The sequence below is a fragment of the Bactrocera dorsalis genome, unplaced genomic scaffold (assembly GCF_023373825.1).
Source record: "Bactrocera dorsalis isolate Fly_Bdor unplaced genomic scaffold, ASM2337382v1 BdCtg069, whole genome shotgun sequence".
Classification (NCBI taxonomy): Eukaryota; Metazoa; Arthropoda; class Insecta; order Diptera; family Tephritidae; genus Bactrocera; species Bactrocera dorsalis.
The window spans coordinates 52,355-75,000 of NW_026038120.1; the positions used below are offsets into that span (position 1 = coordinate 52,355).

General features: G+C 32.3%; 5 protein-coding genes across 8 annotated transcripts; 2 read left to right on the top strand and 3 right to left on the bottom strand.

Moving 5' to 3' along the window:
• Positions 1-415: 415 nt before the first annotated feature.
• Positions 416-2,261, bottom strand: LOC105225509 (ras-related protein Rab-39B). Of its 3 annotated transcripts, none has more exons than XM_011204013.4 (3): positions 2,121-2,261; positions 1,591-1,708; positions 416-1,337 (listed from the first exon to the last, which is right to left on the bottom strand). In XM_011204013.4, exons 2-3 carry the CDS (start codon positions 1,696-1,698, stop codon positions 789-791), a joined length of 657 nt encoding a protein of 218 aa, XP_011202315.1. In that variant the 5' UTR covers positions 1,699-1,708; positions 2,121-2,261; the 3' UTR covers positions 416-788. The 3 variants fall into 3 exon arrangements, with proteins under 3 accessions (XP_011202315.1, XP_011202314.1, XP_011202313.1); XM_011204012.4 differs by having other exon boundaries at positions 1,880-2,154; XM_011204011.4 differs by having other exon boundaries at positions 1,794-2,154.
• Positions 2,211-3,810, top strand: LOC105225511 (coiled-coil domain-containing protein 137). The gene is made up of 5 exons (XM_049461640.1): positions 2,211-2,348; positions 2,481-2,683; positions 2,743-3,232; positions 3,289-3,417; positions 3,475-3,810. Exons 2-5 carry the CDS (start codon positions 2,601-2,603, stop codon positions 3,703-3,705), a joined length of 933 nt encoding a protein of 310 aa, XP_049317597.1. The 5' UTR covers positions 2,211-2,348; positions 2,481-2,600; the 3' UTR covers positions 3,706-3,810.
• On the bottom strand, positions 3,694-4,463 carry LOC105225510 (mitochondrial import inner membrane translocase subunit Tim8). Its single transcript, XM_011204014.4, has 2 exons — positions 4,268-4,463; positions 3,694-4,209 (listed from the first exon to the last, which is right to left on the bottom strand). The coding sequence occupies exons 1-2, from the start codon at positions 4,361-4,363 to the stop codon at positions 4,036-4,038; spliced, it is 270 nt and encodes an 89-aa protein (XP_011202316.1). The 5' UTR covers positions 4,364-4,463; the 3' UTR covers positions 3,694-4,035.
• A 359-nt stretch (positions 4,464-4,822) lies between these two features.
• Positions 4,823-11,433, top strand: LOC105225513 (C-mannosyltransferase dpy-19 homolog). The gene is made up of 9 exons (XM_029549904.2): positions 4,823-5,081; positions 5,234-5,495; positions 5,553-5,756; positions 5,825-6,017; positions 6,101-7,489; positions 7,572-7,680; positions 7,741-7,825; positions 8,230-8,355; positions 8,443-11,433. The coding sequence occupies exons 1-9, from the start codon at positions 5,036-5,038 to the stop codon at positions 8,645-8,647; spliced, it is 2,619 nt and encodes an 872-aa protein (XP_029405764.2). The 5' UTR covers positions 4,823-5,035; the 3' UTR covers positions 8,648-11,433.
• Positions 11,434-12,120: 687 nt separating this feature from the next.
• Positions 12,121-22,646, bottom strand: LOC105225514 (uncharacterized; the record flags this gene model as incomplete). Of its 2 annotated transcripts, XM_049461638.1 has the most annotated exon segments (4): positions 12,121-15,089; positions 19,632-19,781; positions 21,357-21,486; positions 21,890-22,646. In XM_049461638.1, coding segments are annotated over 4 exon segments (1,273 nt in total), but the record flags the coding sequence as incomplete, so codon positions are not given.

Consider the following 22,646-nt stretch of genomic DNA (forward strand, 5'->3'; position numbering starts at 1 on the left):
TAAAATTAAACGTAAATTTATTTTATAGCGACAATTTAGAAATTCTAATATATGTGTACGTATTTACTTTGAAATAATTGAACAATTGCATTTGCTTACGAAATTCTTTAAAATTAGTCAAAAGAGCAAAGAACACAGTTAGTTACGAAATAGGAATTCAATACCATCAGTAAATACATATGTGTTAAATACAACTTAATGGACATATAAATTTATTCAGGGATATAATCGTTTTAAGACTTACAATAAGGTTGGGTTAAAAATTGTTGACAATAAAAAATATATGAAATGGCTAAGCTATAATATGTTAGTGGTACTCGAATGACAATTTTAATATTGATAATAGTACAATGAAGTACACATATGTATGTACATATATATATAAATTATATTAAATCTTCAATGAAAGAACAGGTTTTAAAATTGTTACCCTCAATTATTGTAATTGTATGCAGGTTTTAATATATTTAAAACCATTTATTTTTCATCTTCTAGTTTTTTATCATTTATTTGGTAAGAATAGCTTCGTTCGCATTTCATTATAAAGTACAAAATTAAAAATAAAAACTGTAACCTCCCATTTTTTAGCTGTACTCCAACGGTAAAGAAATGCGCACTGGTTTGTAAGTATGTATATACTGTTTCATCTTATGAGAATAAAACATACAGACATACATACTTCACATTTCAATCAATTACGATAAAATTCGCATTTTCTTTCTCTAATGTTGGAAACCCACTATTTTTGCCATCCAGTGACTTTGATTTAATCATCATTTACAAACATATCAGCAACAAGACGATTTTTCCGGCTCCGCCATAACCAAATTAAAATCTAAACTATTTGGACGTGCAAACCCAGTTTTTATACCGTCCCAGCCGTCCTCTACTTTGTATTCGCCTGAACGTATTCGCGTATATACCTCCTGTGTAACCATACGAAAAGCTTCTTCTACGTTAACACCATTTCGAGCTGAAGTTTCAACAAAATGCAAGCCGTTTTGGTTGGCAAATGATTGAGCTTCCTCTGTAGTTACTTCTCGACGACCACCGGCATTTACTAGGTCTAATTTACAACCGACCAATGCGAACACTGGACGATGTGGTTCAATGTGACGTTGGGCTTCCATCATCCAAAGTGGAATATGTTCAAAACTGGCATAATTTGTTATGTCATATACCAACAATACTCCAACCGAGTTTCGGTAGTATGATTTTGTAATTGATCGAAAACGTTCTTGACCAGCTGTGTCCCATAGTTGTAGTTTTATTTGGGTTCCATCCTTCATTTCCATCAAGCGGGCAAAAAAGTCAACACCAACAGTAGGGTCAGATAGCTGTAACATTAATTGTTAAAATAATATCAATAGATACTCATATGAAGCATTTAAATATTATTATAAGAAGTGAAGTGCAAACATACGTAAACGACTTATTCGCTTAAAACATATGTTCAACAAAGGAGGATGATTTATCAATTAGTACATCTTTGTTTATTTGTGTGTAAGTGATTACTGTCTCTGTTCAATTATGTAATTTACATATCAACATTTTTTTTTATTAAACTGAGCAGTCTTAGAAGTTTCTTACCTCGGCGAATTTGCCATCTGTAAAGAATTTGAGTAACGAACTCTTGCCCACTGTACTATCACCAATTAGAATCAGCCGAAACTGGTAATCAAAAATAGGTTCAACCATTCTTCTGTATCTAATAAAATATAACAAAATAACAAATACAGTGTAATTGCTATAATTTTCCCACACTTTATTCAATAGACAGATATGTATGTTACTTTTGTTAGTCACTTCCTCCCAAATCCGTTTATTGTGAAGATTTACTATATCAAATGCGAATAAAAATTATTAATGCGATTAACACTTTCTACAGAGCTGCTTTAGTTTTAAAGCGTATATAATGAATCCGCTTATATTGATTTGGTTCACTATTGGTAATATTGTAAGGTATTTAATTCCAAATGAAGAACCAAATTTAGTTAAAATGTCTTCAATGGAATATTGCGACGTATTTGCTCTATGTTCACCACTTGCGTTTTATTTTGCAAACTTGAACTTTGTTTATAATATTAGAAGAAAATTGCCTATTGTTTTTTGTTATTTACTTCGTTGCATTCACTATGAAAATTTGATGCTGATAATCAAGTGTGAGTGATAAAAAGTGGTTTGCCTTCAAATGTCAAACAATTGACATCAAAATAGAGAAGGAAAATACACATTTTTGGCGTTTCTTCTATTCTTGATAGTTCTATTTAAAAATTGAACAGAGAATGTACATAAATGTACGTTTTCTGAAGTGAATCAGAAAATAAATAAATTTATTATAAACATATGTAAGTATTCAATACAATAGTAAGAGATTACATATAGTTAACTAAATATTAATTATAATTATTAAGCATATATTATGAACGATATATGGAATCCACAATTTTTGGGTGGATTTTATATATTTGTATGTTCAGATGTAGTGTTCATTTATGGTGAATGGAAGTTCCATTCAAATCGAAGAAGAAGAAAGTAAACAAATACATGTGGGTTAATTTTGTACGAAATAATACTTTACACCATAGACGTGAAAGAAAATGGTACGTAATAGAAAAATCCCTGCCCGCAAACACCATGGAGTTCGAGACCCACTTAAACAACTTGAAGAAAAAGAAAAAAAGTATTGCGTCCAATTACATATATATCAGCATAAATATAATCACAAACATATATTTTTAGACTTAGGAAAGTTACGAACAATCCTCCTGAACGTGATAATCAGCAAGTTTCTTTCAAATTCGCACAATTTAAAAAGCTGGTTGAAGACACCAAAGCTGGAAAGAAAATTAAGCGAATACATAAAGGTAAAGAAGATATGCCTAAAGATAAATTAACACACCCCAAAAAAATTGGACATATTCAACAATTGAAAGAAGAGACGGATGAAGATTACTTAAAACGTGTAAATAGAATAACATCCCAATCCTTACGGGAAGCACAATACGAAGCTAAGTATGGTGTAAATGTTATTCGAAACGCAAAAACTGGAGAAATTTCCATAACCAAGAAGCCAAAGAACGAAATTGATGAATTATTAAAAGAAAAAAGGAAAAATAGAGATAAAAGTAATGTGTCCAGAAATAAAGGAAAAGAAAAGCCAGGAAAGCCTTTGGATCCTGAAGTTGCAAAAAAATTGATTAAACAAGCCATTAAAGAAGATAAAGAAGAGGTAAATTTTCATACCACAAAATATGTTTTAAAGGAACTTTCCCTATTTAATTGCAGAAATCCCATCAAAATCACGATTTGGAAGAATATAAACATGATATAGTACGCTTTGGAGAAATTGTACATGCACCACCAATAATCACAGCATTGCCTCGAAGAGCTGAAAAATTTGAGACAGTTCCAAGAGTAAGATGATAAAATATATATGAATGCCATAATGTTTAACTCTCTTTTAAATTTCAGCCAGGAAAAAAAGCTAATTTGCTACTTAAAACATTACTGCCTAATACCAAATGTGATCAAGGTCAATTAGAGAGTAAATGTAAATCAGTTTCAAGTAAAGTAGAGAAAGTAAGTCTTAGCGGTAAGAGGAAAAAACTTCCTGTGGCTACAAGAAAAATGATTGAAGACGAACAAAGCAAATTTATCGAAATTTATAGGAATATGAAGAAGAAACAAGTATTGGCATCTTGATAATCAGGCTTAGAATTACAGTGTAATTTTTTTATTTTAAAACTAAAAGATAACAAAACATATTTCAAATAAAAATCGTCTATTTCAATTAGCTAAAAGCCCGTATTTTTGGCTATAATTGATTTTCGCAATGGTTACAGGTGTTCTTCATATAAACCATGGCAACTTTTAGCTAGCTGTCAGTTTATTTGCTATAGTTGTTACTTTTTGATTTAAAGTAACAAATCTTTCGCAGTGTGTTAATTTTTTATATACGCACGGTACAGAGTAGTAATTTGGTTTTTGATAAATCTAACTTTCCGACAAGTTAGAAACGATTGCCTTTGCGATTTATAATGCACCTGAACGCTTTTGTAATAGTTGTGCAAAGCGCTGCGTGACTAGCAGTGATGTATCAATGAAACGATCAACGCAGTTGCTTAAACATGTTTCCGTTGAACTGTCGAGTTTTGATCCTGGTTTGCCGATGCACTTTTCCCAACAGATATCATTGAATTCATGTATCTATAAAATTGAGAGATATAATTGCACATTGTAAATATAAGGTTAATGTTATACTAACCTGTGCATTCACTTGAGCCTTTTGTTTTTCAACCATCAAAAAATCCTGCAGTTCCTTATCGCTTGAAACCGATGATAGTGAATCAAAATCAGACATGATTACAATTTAATTTAAAATAATTACTTCTAAAACAACTATATTAGATCAGCAATTGACAGAGATACCTGACCAGCTCTAATATCAAAAATTTATATAACCTCAAATAAATTATGTTCCACAAAAAGCAGAGTCAAACTTCCAGATGTTTTCCTTATACTACATTTAGACTGAAGTTGGAAAATCCATTCGTATAGTATGTGAACTATAAAAGATATCAAATAATCAACAAACACGTAATCATGAAATTGCCATCAAAATTTGCTTGTATAATATATATTTATAGATATAATTATTACAAACGCAAATATGTTCATTTCAGGAGTAACATATGTAATACATGACACCATTTAGTAAAACATTTGTACTACCAAACGTAGCACTGTGAGTTCACCTTATAGTTGTGTTACATTTTGGCTGACATTCGCTGTCATTAGTTTTATATCAGCTGATTTTGTTTCTTCGAAATAGGCAAATTAAATGCAAATAAGCAAGAATAGAAAAGTTATTTAGCCGGATAAGAAATATATTATTTTTCTTTTATATTAAATTTAAAACTCAAATTGACAGGCGATAGTGCAAAAATTGTGTCTATAAATAATAAATGAAACCCATAATGATTTGGAACTGAAGTTTTAAGTCCAATTAGTGTGTTATCAAATAATAATAATAATGAAAGAACAAAAATTGTTACTTATCCTTTCGCAGTCGTTAATTGGTTAGTAAAGTGATTCCACATCTGATACATCTATTGTGCTTTTCGATCGTCATACTTTTGTAGAATATTGTATTAATGCATATACATATGTACATAAATATATTAATTTTTACTTAATTATTTGTTTAAAATGATATGGTCAATTGGTATAGGTACCGGCTTTTTCTTTTTGTATGTTCAACATGTGCGTTCAATATTTGAGTCCCGCACCAATATTGCATATTTAACACAATTAGAACGGGAGTCTTTGTTGCGGCGGGAGGACTCGCTTTATTATTCATTTTATAAGACACTTACAGAGGAAGCAGACTTTTGGAGTGGTTACGATAAATTAACCAATTTAACTGGCATCGAGCATCCACAAAATGTGAATGTAATACAAAGGTTCCATGTGTTACCAGAATTGGCAATAGGGTATATATACCAAAAAAGTAAATGTATTTCGCTCATAATAAAAAAATATAATTTTAGATATCTCTACCATTTGCTAAGGCGATATGCTTTCACAGAAAACTTTCCAATATTTAGTTGTTGGCGGAGCAACGATGTTCGTTTGCCTTTAGAGCATCGTCATTGTGACGGCATTGGACAGCCCATGCAGTTTTACTTGGAATGCGTATGGCTTCTTGGTGGGGTCACTGTACTAGTTATTTATATATATGGAACATTACTGAGGTAAAATTTTAAATCAGAAATCTTTTGTAATAGGTAAATAAATATATATCTGTTTTCTATAATTTTAGTGAAAATATATTTGGTGGCATTTACGCAGTGGTTTCCTATGTTATGTTCCACAGTTTTGCTTCCAAGATCTACGAATCCCCTATGGCACGTGAAAATTTTGCTTTTCCAATTATTTTCATGCAAATGTTTTACCTTTGCTTGTGTATTGATCGCATCACGGAACGCAAAGCATATCACAAGCGGCTTTTTATAGTAAGACACAGATATTTTTATTAAGCTTTTATGGTTTTCATTAATATTTGATGACTTGTGATATTTATAAATATACTTTACAGACAATCAAATTGACGCTGCTGACAGCTCTTGCTCTTCTCTGTTGGCAATTTTCTTCTGTTATTTTTGCAACGCAGGTCCTTATTATGATGGCTCCTTGGACCCCAAGTTCAATATCTGAGATGGTTTCTAGTACTTTTACGATTGATTATGCGATCTCTCAACTTATTGCCACATCACTAGCCTACTACTGTTCCTTTAGCAACAAGAAATATATTTTCGCCTGGCATATTGGTCCAGCCATTGGACTTCTATTTCTCAGTATAGAGCGGCAAGTCAAACCTCAAACTCCTAATAGTGGCATTTCGTTCAAAACTATTTGGGCGGGGTTATTAGCGGCCATAAGTGTGCAAGGAACTTTATATGATATGTTGGAGAGAACAGGATTCGCACGTTCAATTGACAACGGATTCGCCCTCTATCGTGATTTAATAGTGCAATGGAGCTTCCAGGCAAAAGTGAGTTTCTCCACCAGCATTGCGGCCTGCAATCCAGCTTATCAGAATTTGAATATTGGACATTTGTGGGAGCTCATAAAGACTCTAATTGTGAAGCCCTATTGCATGTACGGTGTTGTGATGTTGGCAAAGTTTTTTCGCAAGTGGCGTAAGGGTAGTGAAAAAAAAAATCCCAGCAAAGATAATGTGGAACGAGCCAAAAAATATGTGCTCGAGGATTTTTTGGAAGAAAACCGCATATCAATGGGTGATATGTCAAATAAAGAGACGGAGAACGATTTAAATGAATGTCTTAAGTTACTAGAAGATTGTAACTATGACTACAATCGCTATAAACAGGAGAAAACTAAGTCGAAGAACAATAAAGTCTTTGAACACGAAGAGTTTATGAATAACATCAAATTATTAAAAGAGCAGATTAAAGAAGGTACTCGAAATATTTCTAAAATTAACCATTCTGAGAATTCAGAAAAGCAACAAGAAGAATGTACTGATGGAAATGTAAAACCGTCCATAAGTGAGGATAAAGCAACAATAAACAGTGAGTCGATCCCAGCAGCACCAAAGGTGGAAACGAACGATTCTGGGAGTGATACGAATAACTGCACTTTTACTGATAGCAGTGGTATAAAAAGTGGCGATGGTAATAAAAACGTACGACGTACACCTCATAAAAGCGCGGACTGCGAAGCTTCCAAAGCTGACTATCATAGCGATATTACCGGTTTCCATTATGTCTACAGCTTTGTACAAATGGCCGTTTTTACCGCCTTAGGACTTAGTGTAAAAAAGTTATTCTTCCTTTGTTTCACTCAAGGTTGTGTTATTGCGCCGACAATATGTTCCAAGTTTTGGTATCGCAAGCAACGCAATATATTTTGGGCAGTATCATTGGCGGTTTTTTTAACAAGCATGGTTAATCCCGGTTTAGTTGTAAGTATTAACTAAAGCGAGATTTATTTCAGCATTAAGTTTCTGAAATCCATTTTATTTTTCATCTGTGAAACTATTTTAGAATATACGTGAAGAATACTTTCCTACACGCCCAGGACATGCTAGTGATGATTTGGATAGCATGTTGGAATGGATCAAAATTAATACTGAGCGCGACGCTGTTTTTGCAGGTTTTACTCAATAACTACAAATTTTTCACAATGTCTTTATTGCCATTTTGAAAATTACAGGTCCAGTAGAAATTATTGGCACGGTGCATTTAGTTACTAGACGACCGATTGTAAACCATGCTCACTTGGAAATACGTCACATCCAGTAAATATACATAACATTTTTAGTTTTTGCGTTGAAATTAGAATAACGAATTTAGATCTAATAGAATGAGAAAATATGCATTTCAAACCAGAGTGCAATACATAACAGCATAAATTGAGTTGCGCCCCTCTTTTGCACCATATGTGGTTGTGACTATGGGATTGTATCTGTCTTAAAAACATGATGTGATAATATAGGTTATTTTATTTCAAATCCACTGTTGCCGGACTATATTGAAAAGAAAATTCGTAAAGGCACAGTATCTTTAATGCCTAAAAAGCTTTTCATGCGAAACATATTTAAATGTTTCCGTTCTATATCATGCCCATAATATTCAAGTGTTAAATCAATGTAACTTTTTTTTAAATACGGTTTGATTTTAATGTTGCTGTTTTAATTTGCAGTGAACGCACGGAACATGTCTACTCAGTATTCAGCCGTCAGCAGTCATCAGATATTTACAATCAATACTCACAACTTAAAGTGCAGTATTTAATTATATCCCTTCAGGACTGCAGCAATGAAATTCGGTGCGTAAATCTTACGATACTTAGTTTTTATATCTGTATAAAAATATTTGTTTGTTTATGCTACTTTATTTATTTTATATATTTTAGTGATGAATGTGATCTACTTTCGATTTGGGATGATCTGCAGCCGTCGAATCGCAAATATCCGCAATTTTGTTCGGAATTAGCAAACAAGAATATACCCAGCTTCTTGAAAGTATTCTCTAATGATTATTACGGTATTATTAAGATGTTTTCGCAGAGTGTGCAAATTAATTTGAAGCTTAGTAAGATGCCCGAAAAAGTAATGTAGCCAAGTAGTCAAACTTGCTTCGATTTTAAGTGAGGCAATGGTAGGAAAAGTGGCCAAGAATTTAAAATGTCAATTACGTTATTTTATTTATATACAAAGTTTCATGTTGCGTTCATATTTTATATTTATTGTAATTTTGACAAGAGACATTTCAAGCCTCGATATATTACGATTGAACATCGATTTTGCTGTATTTAATAGTTGTGGTTAAATGAAAATAATTTTTAAGAAATACAAATACAAACGACTCTGACCTACTTATGTAGATGTCCTAATGTATGTATATACATACATACATATGAGAATATGAAAAGTGTAGAAAGCTACAAAAAAAAAGATATAAATATTGAAGTTTGTTCAAAGAGAAATCTTTTTTTCATAAAAGCTTTGAATCGTAATTTTTTCCTTTATAACACCGAATGCCAAGTTTACTGAATTTTATATAGACTGCCCTCTTGCATTCCATTTCTGGCTTATTTGTGTTACCTGCAATTAAAAAAAAAAATTATAATGAAAAAAACTATAAGTTTGAAATTAGCGACCTTATTAATTTGCATGCGAAAGTGGCCTCTATGTTGCCTCTTTCTTACATATGTTACCTTGTATGTATCTACATATTCATATCTGTATTTGAGATATTCGGTTGGTAATTAATTACAATTCTTGTCCATGAAAACATTGCTGAAAACCGATTTGCAAGCGTAATGTTTATTCTTTAATGAAACATTTCACATGCAGTAAGGGAATCATAGTTTTTGTTTTAATTAAGAGCTAATGTCGGATTTAGGAAATGTGCTAAGCGTTTAACACGCATAAGATAATATATTTTGTTAAAAAAAGAAAATAATATTGTGTACATATAGGCTGTTCTCTATGTAATTTAAAATATTGAATTTTAAGGATAAAGAGACTGCTTCCATATCTCAACTACCAAACCTAATGCTTGAGAAATATTGCAATAAATTGTATTATTTTTAGTTACTTATTTGGCAGATATGTTTCCATTATATTTTGAGTATACTTTTTTCATAATTTTTGGAGTGTCGAAAAATTAGCAGAAAATATTCTACAGTCTAAAAATTGATCTTATAGTATTCATTAATTCTTATTTTTCTTCAGTGCTGTATATAATTTTTTTTTTACTTCAAGGAGACTAGTAAGTAGCAAAATAACGTACTGTTACATACTATGCGACTAACCATTCTAACAGCTGCAATTTAATAACGTTGTGGGCATACAGCTGTGTTCATTGAAATAGCAGTGCAGATGACCTGTATGTTCTAGATGGACAAATTCTATTATAAACCCAAAATATGAGATAAAAAATGTTTTAGAAGTGATAATTTATTTATTTTTACATGACCTAAAACTTATTTTGTGCTAATTTATGTTATATTTTTTAAGTATGAATGAATAATAAAATAAAAGCGCTAATTTGTGCTGTTCAGTGAAATAGCAGTGCTAACGAAAAATATCAAAAAAATCAACATAACTCATTAATTAACTTTATTATACTAAATAATATTTTAGTATTGTCCTAATACATTGTTGTGTATCCTTTATTGGCAATTACAGCCTCGCACCTACGAGGTATGGAGTCAACCAAGTCCTGACAACGCTTAAGAGGAATCTGCGCCCCTCTTGAACAACATGCCAAAGCTGCGGCTTAGAAGACGGGAATTGTTTTGAAACAAAGCGTTTGACGTGTCCGCATAAGTTTTCGATGGGGTTGAAATCCGGGGATTGAGCTGGCCATGGCATCAACACGATTTTTTCTTGGCTAAGCCAATTTTTAGCCAATTCTCTGGTCTGTTTTGGATCGTTATCCTGCTGGAATGTCCATTTTAAGGGCATATTCCACCTGGCACATGTCAGCATAACGTTCCTTAATATCTCCACGTACACATTTTAATCCATGATCCCATCGAACATATGTATTGGGCCAACACCGCTATAGGAAAAAACGGCCCATTTAAAAATTTTTAAGCCACCGTGCTTTACTGTCCTGACCGTTTAATCTGAAGTATAATCTGGAATATACTCCGTGTTTGGAGGTCGACGGACATATTGTCTAGAGCCTGCTCCACAAAACAAGACCATTTTGGACTCATCTGTCTAAAAGGATTGTTTTTGTTGAAGCTCATTATGCGAGGGTTCTCCAAATTTGTAGTTTTGCGTAGGGTATCACGTTTTTCGGGCTTCAATTCTTGGCAGAACTTTTTTAAACGGCTTTGTATTCCTTTGTATGTTTTCCTATCGCCTCTAAGCTCAACAATCAAAAGCCTATCTTCCTTGGAGCAGTGGGGTCTTGTACCCACTAAAATTTAAATTTGTTCATTGTTATAGTCTATTGTCATTTAAATTACAATAATAAACTTAATTTGACTCATTATTCACAAATTTAAAATTTTTATCGGCACTTTTCGTTGAGAAAAATTAAAAATTGCTATTTCAGTGAACAGCCAAAAAGTGGTGGATTTTCGCAAAAATATAAAAAAAAAGCACCAAGCATATCAAATCTAACGGGGTTTTCACTTTTTTCTATTCTCTGTATTCCATTTTACAAAAACAATGTGCAAGCGATCAATTAACTAAACGGAATATGCCAAAAAACCGTTATATATTTTCACTTCTCTTGCACTGCTATTTTAATGAACACAGCTGTATGTGTTGTAGTGGATTAGGAGGACAATGCAAAAAAATAGATATTACTTTCATTATAATTGTGTTGGTTCGTAAAATGTGATTTACTATATTTATAAATAAACGTATCAAAATAAACTTTACTTACTGTCGTAATTGGGAAATACTCAGTTAAGTAGTGACTGTATGTATTCATTGTTTTAAATTGAGTAAGTAATTTGAAGGCAAACATGTAAACATCTGTAATGTTATATGAAGGGCATTTGCAAAGTGTTCAAAGTGCGCTTGAGTTTCTTAAAAACGTACTTTTCAAATATGTCGACGTTATTTTAGCTGATACACCACCATTTTTTGCATTAAATTTGATTCCAAATAATGATTCTATTCGATTGATTTTCAATGTACATAGTATTTTTCTATTTATATGCGGTCCATTAAAAATTAACATTTTTAATTACTCGTACACCTGTCGAATCAACCAAAGGAACAGAGATTTCCATATCCTGAATATATATGTATATATATATTTGAGGGTGGTGACTTTATCTATTAAATTGGTTTTTGTAGGAGCATAAATATGATTTGAATTTTAACTGTTAATCAAACAATCTGCTATAAAATGCAAAAGTATGAAAACTATAAAAACCAAAAAAAGGCAAAATAGGCAATTAACAAAAGTGTTAAATGTTAAGGATCACTAAAGCAATCATTTTTTTTTTTTGTGTTGAGTTGGTAGCTGTACTTACTAATGAAAATGTAATATTTGATACAAAAACACTATTTCACTTACCCTTTGCTTTAGTATTATTTTCTATTGAAATACTGGTTGATAAAGTATAAAAATACTTTGAATCTTCGCTTTATTTTATTTGTATAAATTTATTTAATTACAGTTAATTTGCGACATTTACATATAGAAATACCTAAAAGCTTTTAATATTCGAAGCATATTCAGCGGTGTTTCGGTATACTTTGGGGGCTTTTAGCAACTCACATACTAACATACGGCGCGTGTTACACTATATATGCATCTCCATATACACATATACATATATGTGTATGTATTTTATATTAGGGTTAACCGTAAATCATAAATGATACATTTGTCTCAATGATTGCTTTTAAATTAACAAAGTAGTTATTTAAGACTTTATAATCTACGCACACAAAGGTGTGTATGAATCAAGCGTCATTGCATTTAAATACCTATGTATGCATGTGTCGCAATAAAAATTCGCTGTTTTATTTCTAAAAATTAATATTTACACAAAAGCATAAGTGTTTGCATTTACTATTCGGTTGTTTATTATTAATATTATTTAGTAATTTTTTTACATTTCTTTTTTGTATAATTGCATTTTGAAGGCGTTTTGATCACTAAATTTAATGCGGCTCTTATTTGAATGCTTTTTGTTTTCACACGCTGTGGTTGTTGTGCTTGTTGTTTTTCGTATAATCGTATAACTACCTTTACACACATATGTCTGTATGAACGTGTGTACAATTGTATATGCCCTCTCAAATAGGGGATGTTTCTTCAACTGGAGTCAAATCAATTTCGTTTGGTTATAGTTATTAAAATAACATATATGTATTTGCCTTCTAACAGTCTTTGATAATATTAAGGGCTAAATTATTTAGAACAGATCTCCATTTGTTGGATGACATCAAGGCACGAACCACAGATGGGAGGAGAAGCAAGTAATTGACAAGTGGGATAACCTAGTGAATAAGTCGGATATTTGCATTTGTGTTATAAATAACATTTATGAGATATGGGGATGGTTGAGCAGTTAAGCGCCAATTATCCTAGAGTTATATACCACATAGAAGAAAGATGTCGGAAAAACGGGGATACCGATATAGAATGAAATCAACCTTGCAACCGTTCAGCCTTAGATATGATGATCTACTTTTAGTGTAGAATGGGGAGATATTTTGAATAGATTTTCAGACAACTAATAATTACGACCTGGATTTACTGAATGTACTTGTATTTAACTACTACGAGTATAATAGAACTTTCAGACTGCTCATTACATCAGACAATTGGCAAATACATGTAGACAATTTGGCAATTGTTTCTAATCGCTACAATTATTTGATTGCCATGAAATAAAGAAACGGAATGTACCATGAAGGGAAGAACAAAGAATTCCGCTAACACCTCTCTCATTCCACTGGAATCGTATCGAAATTTATCCCCACTTTGTCGATTTAAGGACACACTAAACCTAACTCGCACCATATAATGCTTACGACAAGGTTAGGCAAATTCTGGATAACATTAAAAATATCGAAGAACCGCGCAATTATATAAAAAAAAAATAAAGAAAAACAAACAAATGATACAACTGTATTTACGCAAATTTAAGTTTATGTATCACTACCATTTTAGTGTTTATAAGACAACGTGTTGGCCCCCACAAAAATGTACAATTTATTCAATCTTCATTCAAATGTGAGCTCTTGCTTTAGTTAATAACTTTGTAATATATTAAATTTATTAATACATAGCGTTTTCCAATTGAAATTTTATCACAGCAACAATTATTTATGCATATCGTTTCATCCATTATTTGGTAGTAATTTCCTAAGTTCTAAGCTTCATCTTTTTCCAGTCGTATTTGCATAGGCATATGTATGTGAGTGTAACTAAACACGGGTTCAATTCGGAACGCAAACTCAGTAATTTCGCCTGGAGATCTAATAGACTGAACGAAAAACACACGTAAATCAGTATATCTGATGAAAGTTAAAAATCAAAGCAGAAGATAAGCTTCTCATTAAGAAGGATACAGGAATACTACAAACTAGACTGCGTTGTTCTTTATGTATGTATATAAAGCACAATAAAACATTGTCTCGCTCGTGCGGAATTTCACTCTGTTGGGGATTAGAACCGAAAAGGGTGGATCTTAACTTTAATAAGTGGGTCGCGTTTCACGAACTGAGAACTTAGATGTATCGTGAGTCTATACATACATGTGTATGTATGGATTCGAGTAAGTTTTTTTCTATATGCGTATTAATAATTTTCTAAGTGTCTTTAACTTTGTGTTTGCTTGTATGTACATATGTACATATGTGTGTATATTCAATAACAATTTGCTTAGGCGTTAATTTATAAAATTTGATTCGTAACAAAAGCTCGCTTATATTTTCTTAAATATACATAAGTACCTACATTCTTTTCTAGGCGATAATTCTTGTCATTTTTGCTACTATTTTTACAAATATTATAATGATTTTTCTCTTATCAGTGTTAACAAATAATTGCTTACAATCTTAAGCTAGCATTAAAGCAACGGTACTGCAATCGCCTCCTAAAAATTTTATCTCAACCCTGCTGAGAATAATTATGATTTTCTATATTCGAAAATATGCATATTAACAATTTAAAATCTATATGGTGGATAAAAATAACCTGTACAAGGGTGCAAGCTCTTAGTACTATAAATCACAAACGTCCCAAAATGTGAGTAAAACAAAATGTAAATAATAATAAGTGTACAAATGCTATTTTCTTTGCCGCATTCGTTATAGGCGTCATCCGATTTAACTCAAATGCGTCTTATTGTGGGGCCTGTGAAGAAAACCGACACTTTTCGCTTGAATTTTTCCATGGGTGGCTCGTGATCTGATTCTTCACTCTCGTAGCCATCACTCTCGTCGTCTTCACCAAAGATGATAGTTCGTGTGTACGGCTGCACTGGTTCGGATCCATCCGACTCACAGAAACCCGGATTCAGTATTATATTCGGTATAAGCTCGATGCTTTCCCAACCGTTCTCGAAATCTATATGTTCAACAGGAGTTCGCGTTATGTTTTTCAATAAGTCGGCGATGTATATTTGTCCATAGAGAAATTGAGAGTGTACATATACATATATGAGTTGTATTTATGTTATTTGTTTTTCAATTTATTTGTTGTGATTATTTTTATTTTCATATTGCGTGAATAATAATTATTTGGATTTGGGTGAGATTTTTAGCAAAAGAGAGAGAAAGAGAGAGAGAGACGCATAGTGGAATGGAAAAGAGAAGAATAAAGAAAGAATGTGTTTTGAAAATGCCGTTAATCCCGTTTTATAACTGTAAAACTTTAATGTCATTTAAGATGGTATTGATGTCGATGATGATGGTGTGCGCATAGAGCAAAGTGACTGGATATTTGCTTGCTAATGTTGACATTATAAAATTCTCTTTTAGGTAGCAAATGACTAAAATAAATAAAGTAAATAAATGTGTATACAGAAGCAACTTTCATCAACGAATGCAATAATGTATTTTTATTATATATTTAAATTCTATCAACAACAGCAACGACAACAACAATATAATAACATTGACAACAACACACATTATACAATTCATTTCAACATATTTACAGATAAGATAATTATTTTACAATAATACATAAATATTTATATTTTGTATTTTCTTTTAGTTCCTTGCTCTAAACAACAATAAAGCTTAATACTAATTGATTGAAAAGTGGAAAAGTGTAAATCGCATAAATTACCGTATTTTAAGTACACATATTTATGTATGTATATTTAATGTATAAATACAAAGCTTTTGCCTAAAAAGTTATTATTTTCTAGTTCATTGATTGTCCATTTGAAATGTTAGATTTCTTTAAGTTAAGCTTTCTGAGAAATTATTTGAAACTGCTTAAAATCATACCTAAGTTTAAAGGAAAATCTAAAAGCAAATTAAAATTTATACACAAGCATCCATGTCTCAAATTAAAATATTGAATATAGTTTCGAACTTTAAATTAATATAGAATATTTTTTTCAATTTTGATTTATGAATTTGAAGTAATGCTTTGGGGTTTATCCCATAAAGTTAAATACGTATATTATATATGCGTGTGTATTATTTTACTTCAAGCATCAAGGTAAAGCCTGAGGTTATGATTATGTGTATGTTTCAAATCGAAAACTGGTAAAGTATTTAGGAAAACTTGAAATTATCGAAACTTTTTCTATTTTTGAAATGCGGACTTCGTGGTATAGTGATCACAGGGGTCCTAAGTGCGGCCGTTTGCTATCTGAAGCTGGGGCCTCTCTTTTTAACTAACCATCACCACGAGGAAAATTCAAATTGCGCCTCCGCAAATCATCCATGTACGAGATGTATACATGAATACACATTTTTTTATCAGAAAGATGTATACATACATAGATGAGCGAAAATATATTCAGCTTCTATTCGAGTAAGAATCAAAGGTATCATTAACAAGATGATTGCTTTTTCGATTTATCAAGCGCTCTGTATTGTCTCTTTACACTATATATCTTTCCTCTACAGAATGGTTTTAAATATTTGCTATATACATATGTTATGTGCTTCATAATACAATGCACTCGCGAAAACTCGAACACAAGATTACTCGAACGTACGAAAAAATTCAATATTGGTAGGCCCAAATTTGTGGAATTATAAAAAAGAAAAACAAACTTCAGAATGTGTTAGCAAAACTCTATCGGGCCCTGGAAGATGTAAACGCTCCGTGTTTCAAAACTTCCGACAATAAAAATGCATTTTACAAATGGCTTTATTACAACGCAGCAAGAATTACCCAATCAACGGATTAATTTTAAAAGAAAAAGCTACGGAGTTAAGCAAGGATAGCTCAAGATTGATCAAGATCAAGATTTTGCCAGCGATGAATGAAGCGACACGCAATATGAATTATTTCGATCTCAGGGGAAAAATTATATTCGCGACCGGAACTAGTTGAGCTATTCAAAAGTAGCTACTAGTTCAAATTCTGGAAATTGGTTTATATCCTGACTAAATTTACAATGCAGATGAATTCGGGTTATTTAGTTCTTTCGGAAAAATTATACGTTTCTATAATAGAATGAAAAACAGGCACCGAGAAACAAATGTGAAAAACATATATATATTTTTAGCGTGTGCCAATGCTACTGAAGAACACAAGATTAAATTGAGTGAAACAAGTGAATAGAAAATTTAAGCATTTCAACTCCCCAGTGAAGTACAAAGCCAGCCTATATGACATCAACTTTGTTCAAAAACTAGTTCACTTTTCGTTTGTACCACAGGCAACTACACTACCCTCTTAAAAATCTATTCTTTAATTAAGCGATATTTTCCTATTTATAAGAAGTCGGATTGACTTAAAAGTATTTACTTCTTCTTGAAAACGTAGTTTCGCATCCAAACGAAAATTAATTAAAATTTGAAGATGCCTCAATTACAATGTCACTCGTTTCATTCAACCAATGAATCAAAACGCAATAAGAATAACAAAGTTATATCGTCAAAATGCTCTATTGGCAGCCATTTTTTCTGATGAATGCGAATTGGTTAAATTAATGATTAAAAAATTAAAATTAAAATTAATTCAGTGATGCTATTACATCTTTGGTTCAGAAAAGAGACTTCAGTCTTGTGCTGGATAAATATTTTAAACTTTGCCAACCTGTAAGACGATGTAGATATTCCCCTTAGTGTTTTAAACCAAATGGAAGCTTCAACTCAAGAAAGTTTGGAAAAAGAAGCTGCATATATTATCGAAGGCTTAGACCCTGTGGTCAAAACTCATCATTAACAGCAATAAACTTATATTAGGTTCCTTTTACACAAGAAGAAATAAATAATTGGCTTAAAGACAACTACTTGATTGAGGAGAAACTCATTGGGAAAAATTTCTGAAGATGGATTTTAGGCTTATGGTGAAAATTAACCAAAACGCATTAGTTTACCTGACTCGGGTGAATTTGTAACAAATCTATAAAATATGCAACTGCTGAGAAGTCAATACAAAAAGGAATTAATTTCTTGCAATCATTACGCGAAAAGGCCGTATTGAATTCGGTGGAAATGACCGACTGACATACACATGAACATGAATTATAAAACAGCAAACCACAGAATTCTATTATTTTGAAATATGTTAGAAAAATTGAATAGTTATAAGTATAAAGATTGATAAAACGAATAAATAAATTAAAATACATAACATTCGAACGCTTGAACAATTCGTTAACTCGTACAAGTATGGATTTTATTAGTTCGAGTTTTTGCGAGTGCACTGTAGTTATGTATAAAAATATAGGAATGAAGAATGTACAAGTACAAACAAATAAGTGTGCAGGATATTTCAGTATTAACAGTTAAAACATTTTTATTAAATACATGTATATTTTCATATTTGTTAAACCCGAATTTCGAGCAATTAAATGTGCAAAACGCTAAAGGGGTGTTCAGATTGCACTCGCTACAAATCGAATGAAAGTTTTAAATCAGTTACCGTTGTCTTTATTGCATGTTGAAATAAAATCTATGTTTTCTATCAACCTTTGACTCGTTACACCGTACAAAACAGCAAGTGTACCGAATCGAAAAACTTTTGAAACAACTAAGGACTCTGTACACCATTTTAAAAGGTCAAAAGTTAGAGTCTGAAAACTTGAAATAATATTTCAGTATTGAAAGCTTCGGATTTAGTACAAAACAATAATTCATTACTATTAATTTGCATTTTCCTAGAAATTTAAAGTTTATTCTGCATAATGTTCCAATGTTGTATCTTATTAAACAAAATTTGGCTTTATGTTTCTATTTATTCCATTAAAAGAGCAATTAAGCCAGCAGTGCCTACTTATACACATTAGAGGCTTCATGTAGCGCTTCATTTACGCAAAATTGCAGGTCAAATTTGATATTTGATAAAAAAAAAGAAATATTTATTAGTTTTTTCTGGAGGTTGATTTCAATGCAATATATATAACATATATAGTAAGTAAGTGTAGTGGTCCATTTTATCGACAAAAACGATTTGCTTCTTACTATGTACTACGGGTGGTATACGTAACTTTCGAATGCAGTTGAATTTAATTCTAGAAAAGGGGGCACGAGTAATATGTTTTATTAGATATGTTCTGTCACATCATGTTGAACCGTGATTTAAATAGACACACATACATATATATAAGAGGGAACTTGTCGCAAGCGATCTAAAACACCCGATATGCAAACAATAAACAATATTTACACACTTTAATCATTGAAAAATTGACAAAGTACTTATTTATGTTTATAGAAACATACATACATGTATCAAAGCAAAAGCACTCATATACTATTTAAAATTGTACACAAAGCAAAATAAGGAATAATGATAAAATAATAAATTGCGATCAACAAAGGTCGCGCTCGAAATGAAATTAAGCCATGACAACAACATTCAAATTGCGTTCAGCATCTGCATTAGGTATATTACGAGTAGCTATAGCACTGGTGGCGGTGTAGTTAGTGTTACTAGTGATATTGTTTGTAGTATCTGTATTATGGTTAGTACCCGTTTGCGATGATTGATAACATTCTTTCGATAAAACTATACATAGTCCAATTGCTAATATCACAAGAGTTCCAAGTACAACACTGACGGCGATTATCCAAATGCGCGGATCGAAATTATCTAAGTCGGGTTGTATAAGGCGTATTAAATCTATATAAGAAAGAAAAAGATATAAAAAAGAAAGATACGTGGAAAGGCGAGTTACGAACAATAACACACAACAAAATAGTAAAAGTTACAGGAAATAATAGCAAAAAGTCATATTTATGTTAGTTTCATTACGTACATACATACATATGTTGGTAATGTTCATATCTATGAGTGTATGACTATGTGTATGTTTGTATGTATGTATGTGTATACTTAGGATGATAGACACATTTACAGATACATCTTTAAAGGCTACATACATTTATGGAAATCTGGAAATTACATTTTGATAAGAAATTACAAAAGAGTGTAGAAATGATAACCTTGGAGCTGATCGAAGATTGTGGGGGGTTTATGTTTAATGAACAAAAGAAGTTATTTCTTGAATAATATGAAAGAGTATTCGCGAACAGTTAAGAAAAAAATATTAACGCTTAGCCTAATTTTATTGATTTCCAAATATTTTAAACGTACTGCACATTTTCTAACGAATTTAAATATTTTTTTTGTTTTGAGTTTATTTCGATCGATTCGGAAGTTTTTCAAGTAAGGTGTCATTATATGAGGCGATAACGGGCAATTAATTTGAGTTTGTTCATGCCAAAAAGGTATCTATGTTTCAAAAGTTGAGTGACACAAGTGACAGCTTGAGACCCATACTTTGTGTTGGAGATTTTTCAATTTAATGCTTCTTCAATTGCAGCGATCCTTGTGTGAGGTACAGCGAGATACAATTTTGTAAACAAACCCACATTGTCTTCTTTTTCCGATTCCGCAACTAATTAAATATTTTTTGTTCAAACTATTTTATGTTTTTTTTCGGGTATAAATAACATATAGAGATTTGTAATTTTGCTATCGAACACAATTAAAGATTATATGTTTGTCATGTTCTTCCTATCTCTTACTCACTTAAGTGAAACACATTTGTACATTCACTTCCATTGTTCTAATCGAAGATCGCATTATGAAAAACTTAGCAAATTCCACTCTAAGATGTCCATATATTACAAAAAAAACTTTTTATGAGTACATAATGTTGATCACGTAGACAACTTGTAACAGCTGAACACAATTACGTGTGTTCGTACATTAGAGCGGGGTGATTTACAGTAAGCCAAAAAAATGAAAAAATCCCGAGTGCGGAAAATGTTCTATGGATCATTTTGAACAACTTTGCCTAAGATACTGTGGTTTCAAATCCGGTTTCGAGTCAGCAGTTTTTAAGGCGAATTTTTTAGATGTCATAAAAATTTTTAAAACAGTTTTCGAAATATCCTAATGAATTTTGATATTCTATTAATCATTTGTCGCAATCGGTCAGATCGGATATCACATATCTTCCATAAAATCGATTAATCAGTATTTTTAAATTTCGCCTTAAAAATCGCTGGCTCGACGCCGGTTTTAGACCCACAGTCTCTTAGGCAAAGTTGTTCAGAATATTTCGAAGAACATTTCCGGCACACTCGATGTAGATTTTTTTAAGTAAGTTGGCTTTATTACAAGCCTTTTATAAGATTGTTATTAAGTGCTTTCTGTCTGTCTGTCTGTCTGTATTGGCACCACACTCACCTTCCTCTTTGGTTTCAGGAAGCGTTGTTACATTGGTAGTAACAACCTCGCCACTGCCTAACTGGTTGTTGGCCCATATCCGAAATTCGTACGTAGTGTTGGGCTCCAGGCGATATACCTCCATTTGCCGCTGAATTCGTCGGTTGATATTCGATAAGATGTTAATTTAAAAAAAACATATGAATATATTATTTCTGAAATAATTAAGTTAGTGCGACTCTTATCGAGTGGGTGGCGGCAAAGATATGAAATGAATGCAAATAAAAATTATAGCACGCAAGTACCAAGTACCAGGGTTGTTTTCCATTGCATGCACATGAAATAACGGAAATATTTTGCTCATGTCATGTGGACGTAATGGCCACTTGCCATCGAAATATTTGCAATACCTACATACATATGTTAAGTGCACTGGTACTGGCATTGTAACGGTTGATCAATTCCAAGGAGAATGTTCAGGGATTCAATAAAAATGGACTAGATAGTTAGTCTACATAAAATATATATTTCTGTAGGTGCATTTTCTAACTTACAACATTCGGCGCAATATTAATTGGGTCCATACGACTCCATTCGTGTTCGAACGATTGGTTGTAGGGTGTCTCATTATACGAAACATTGCGAAATTCGGCAGTAAAGCTGCGCACTGGATAACCACCGGAATTGGTTTTGTTAAATCGCCAGATTAGAAAGCCTAGAATAGTGGATGCTTTGAAGTAAAGTTGTGTAACAGGCCCTGGCGGTGTGCGCACGGTCAAGTTGACCTTTTCGACAGCTTGGTATTCCTCCGCCTCGGTTTCTTCTTCGCTCTTATCATCATTATTTGCTTCTGTCTTCCGCTCTGCGTCCGGTATAGGCGCTTCCATTGTCTGTCCACTATTGTTTAAGGTGGTAGCTTTGTCAGCTTTTGAAACTTGCTGCGCCGTCGATATATTCACTGTGTTTGCATTTGCGTTTGTGGCGGTGGCTACGGCTATTGTGGGCACTGGCATTGGAAGCGATGAGGTAGTTGAAGCATTTGCTGCACTTATGTGCACCATTGTTGATACGTTTATATCTTCTAACGATGATAAGGTTGACGATGATGACGTTGTTGTCAATATCAACGATGACGCCGTCGATGGCGAGGCAGATGTAGGCAATGATGCTGTTATTGATTTTCTCTGTTCATTTGTTGCTTGTGCATTGGAGCCGGTAATGGGGGCGGAAGATTGACGTGGAGGAACCGCAGCAAAGCACACGTACAGACCACGTTCGTCGGTCGATACATTGGTCAGCACTAAAAATTTA

Excerpts from the sequence above, each read along its gene's own strand:
- LOC105225510 (XM_011204014.4), bottom strand. The coding sequence starts at position 4,363 with ATGTCTGATTTTGATTCACTATCATCGGTTTCAAGCGATAAGGAACTG. Across the intron at positions 4,210-4,267 it reads AGGCTCAAGTGAATGCACAG|ATACATGAATTCAATGATAT; the intron begins GTTAGTATAACA and ends TCAATTTTATAG.
- LOC105225513 (XM_029549904.2), top strand. The coding sequence starts at position 5,036 with ATGAAAGAACAAAAATTGTTACTTATCCTTTCGCAGTCGTTAATTG. Across the intron at positions 7,681-7,740 it reads GCGCGACGCTGTTTTTGCAG|GTCCAGTAGAAATTATTGGC; the intron begins GTTTTACTCAAT and ends TGAAAATTACAG. Across the intron at positions 7,826-8,229 it reads TTGGAAATACGTCACATCCA|TGAACGCACGGAACATGTCT; the intron begins GTAAATATACAT and ends TTTAATTTGCAG.
- LOC105225509 (XM_011204013.4), bottom strand. The coding sequence starts at position 1,698 with ATGGTTGAACCTATTTTTGATTACCAGTTTCGGCTGATTCTAATTGGT. Across the intron at positions 1,338-1,590 it reads CAGATGGCAAATTCGCCGAG|CTATCTGACCCTACTGTTGG; the intron begins GTAAGAAACTTC and ends TTAATGTTACAG.
- LOC105225511 (XM_049461640.1), top strand. The coding sequence starts at position 2,601 with ATGGTACGTAATAGAAAAATCCCTGCCCGCAAACACCATGGAGTTCGA. Across the intron at positions 2,684-2,742 it reads CTTGAAGAAAAAGAAAAAAA|ACTTAGGAAAGTTACGAACA; the intron begins GTATTGCGTCCA and ends ATATATTTTTAG. Across the intron at positions 3,418-3,474 it reads AATTTGAGACAGTTCCAAGA|CCAGGAAAAAAAGCTAATTT; the intron begins GTAAGATGATAA and ends TTTAAATTTCAG.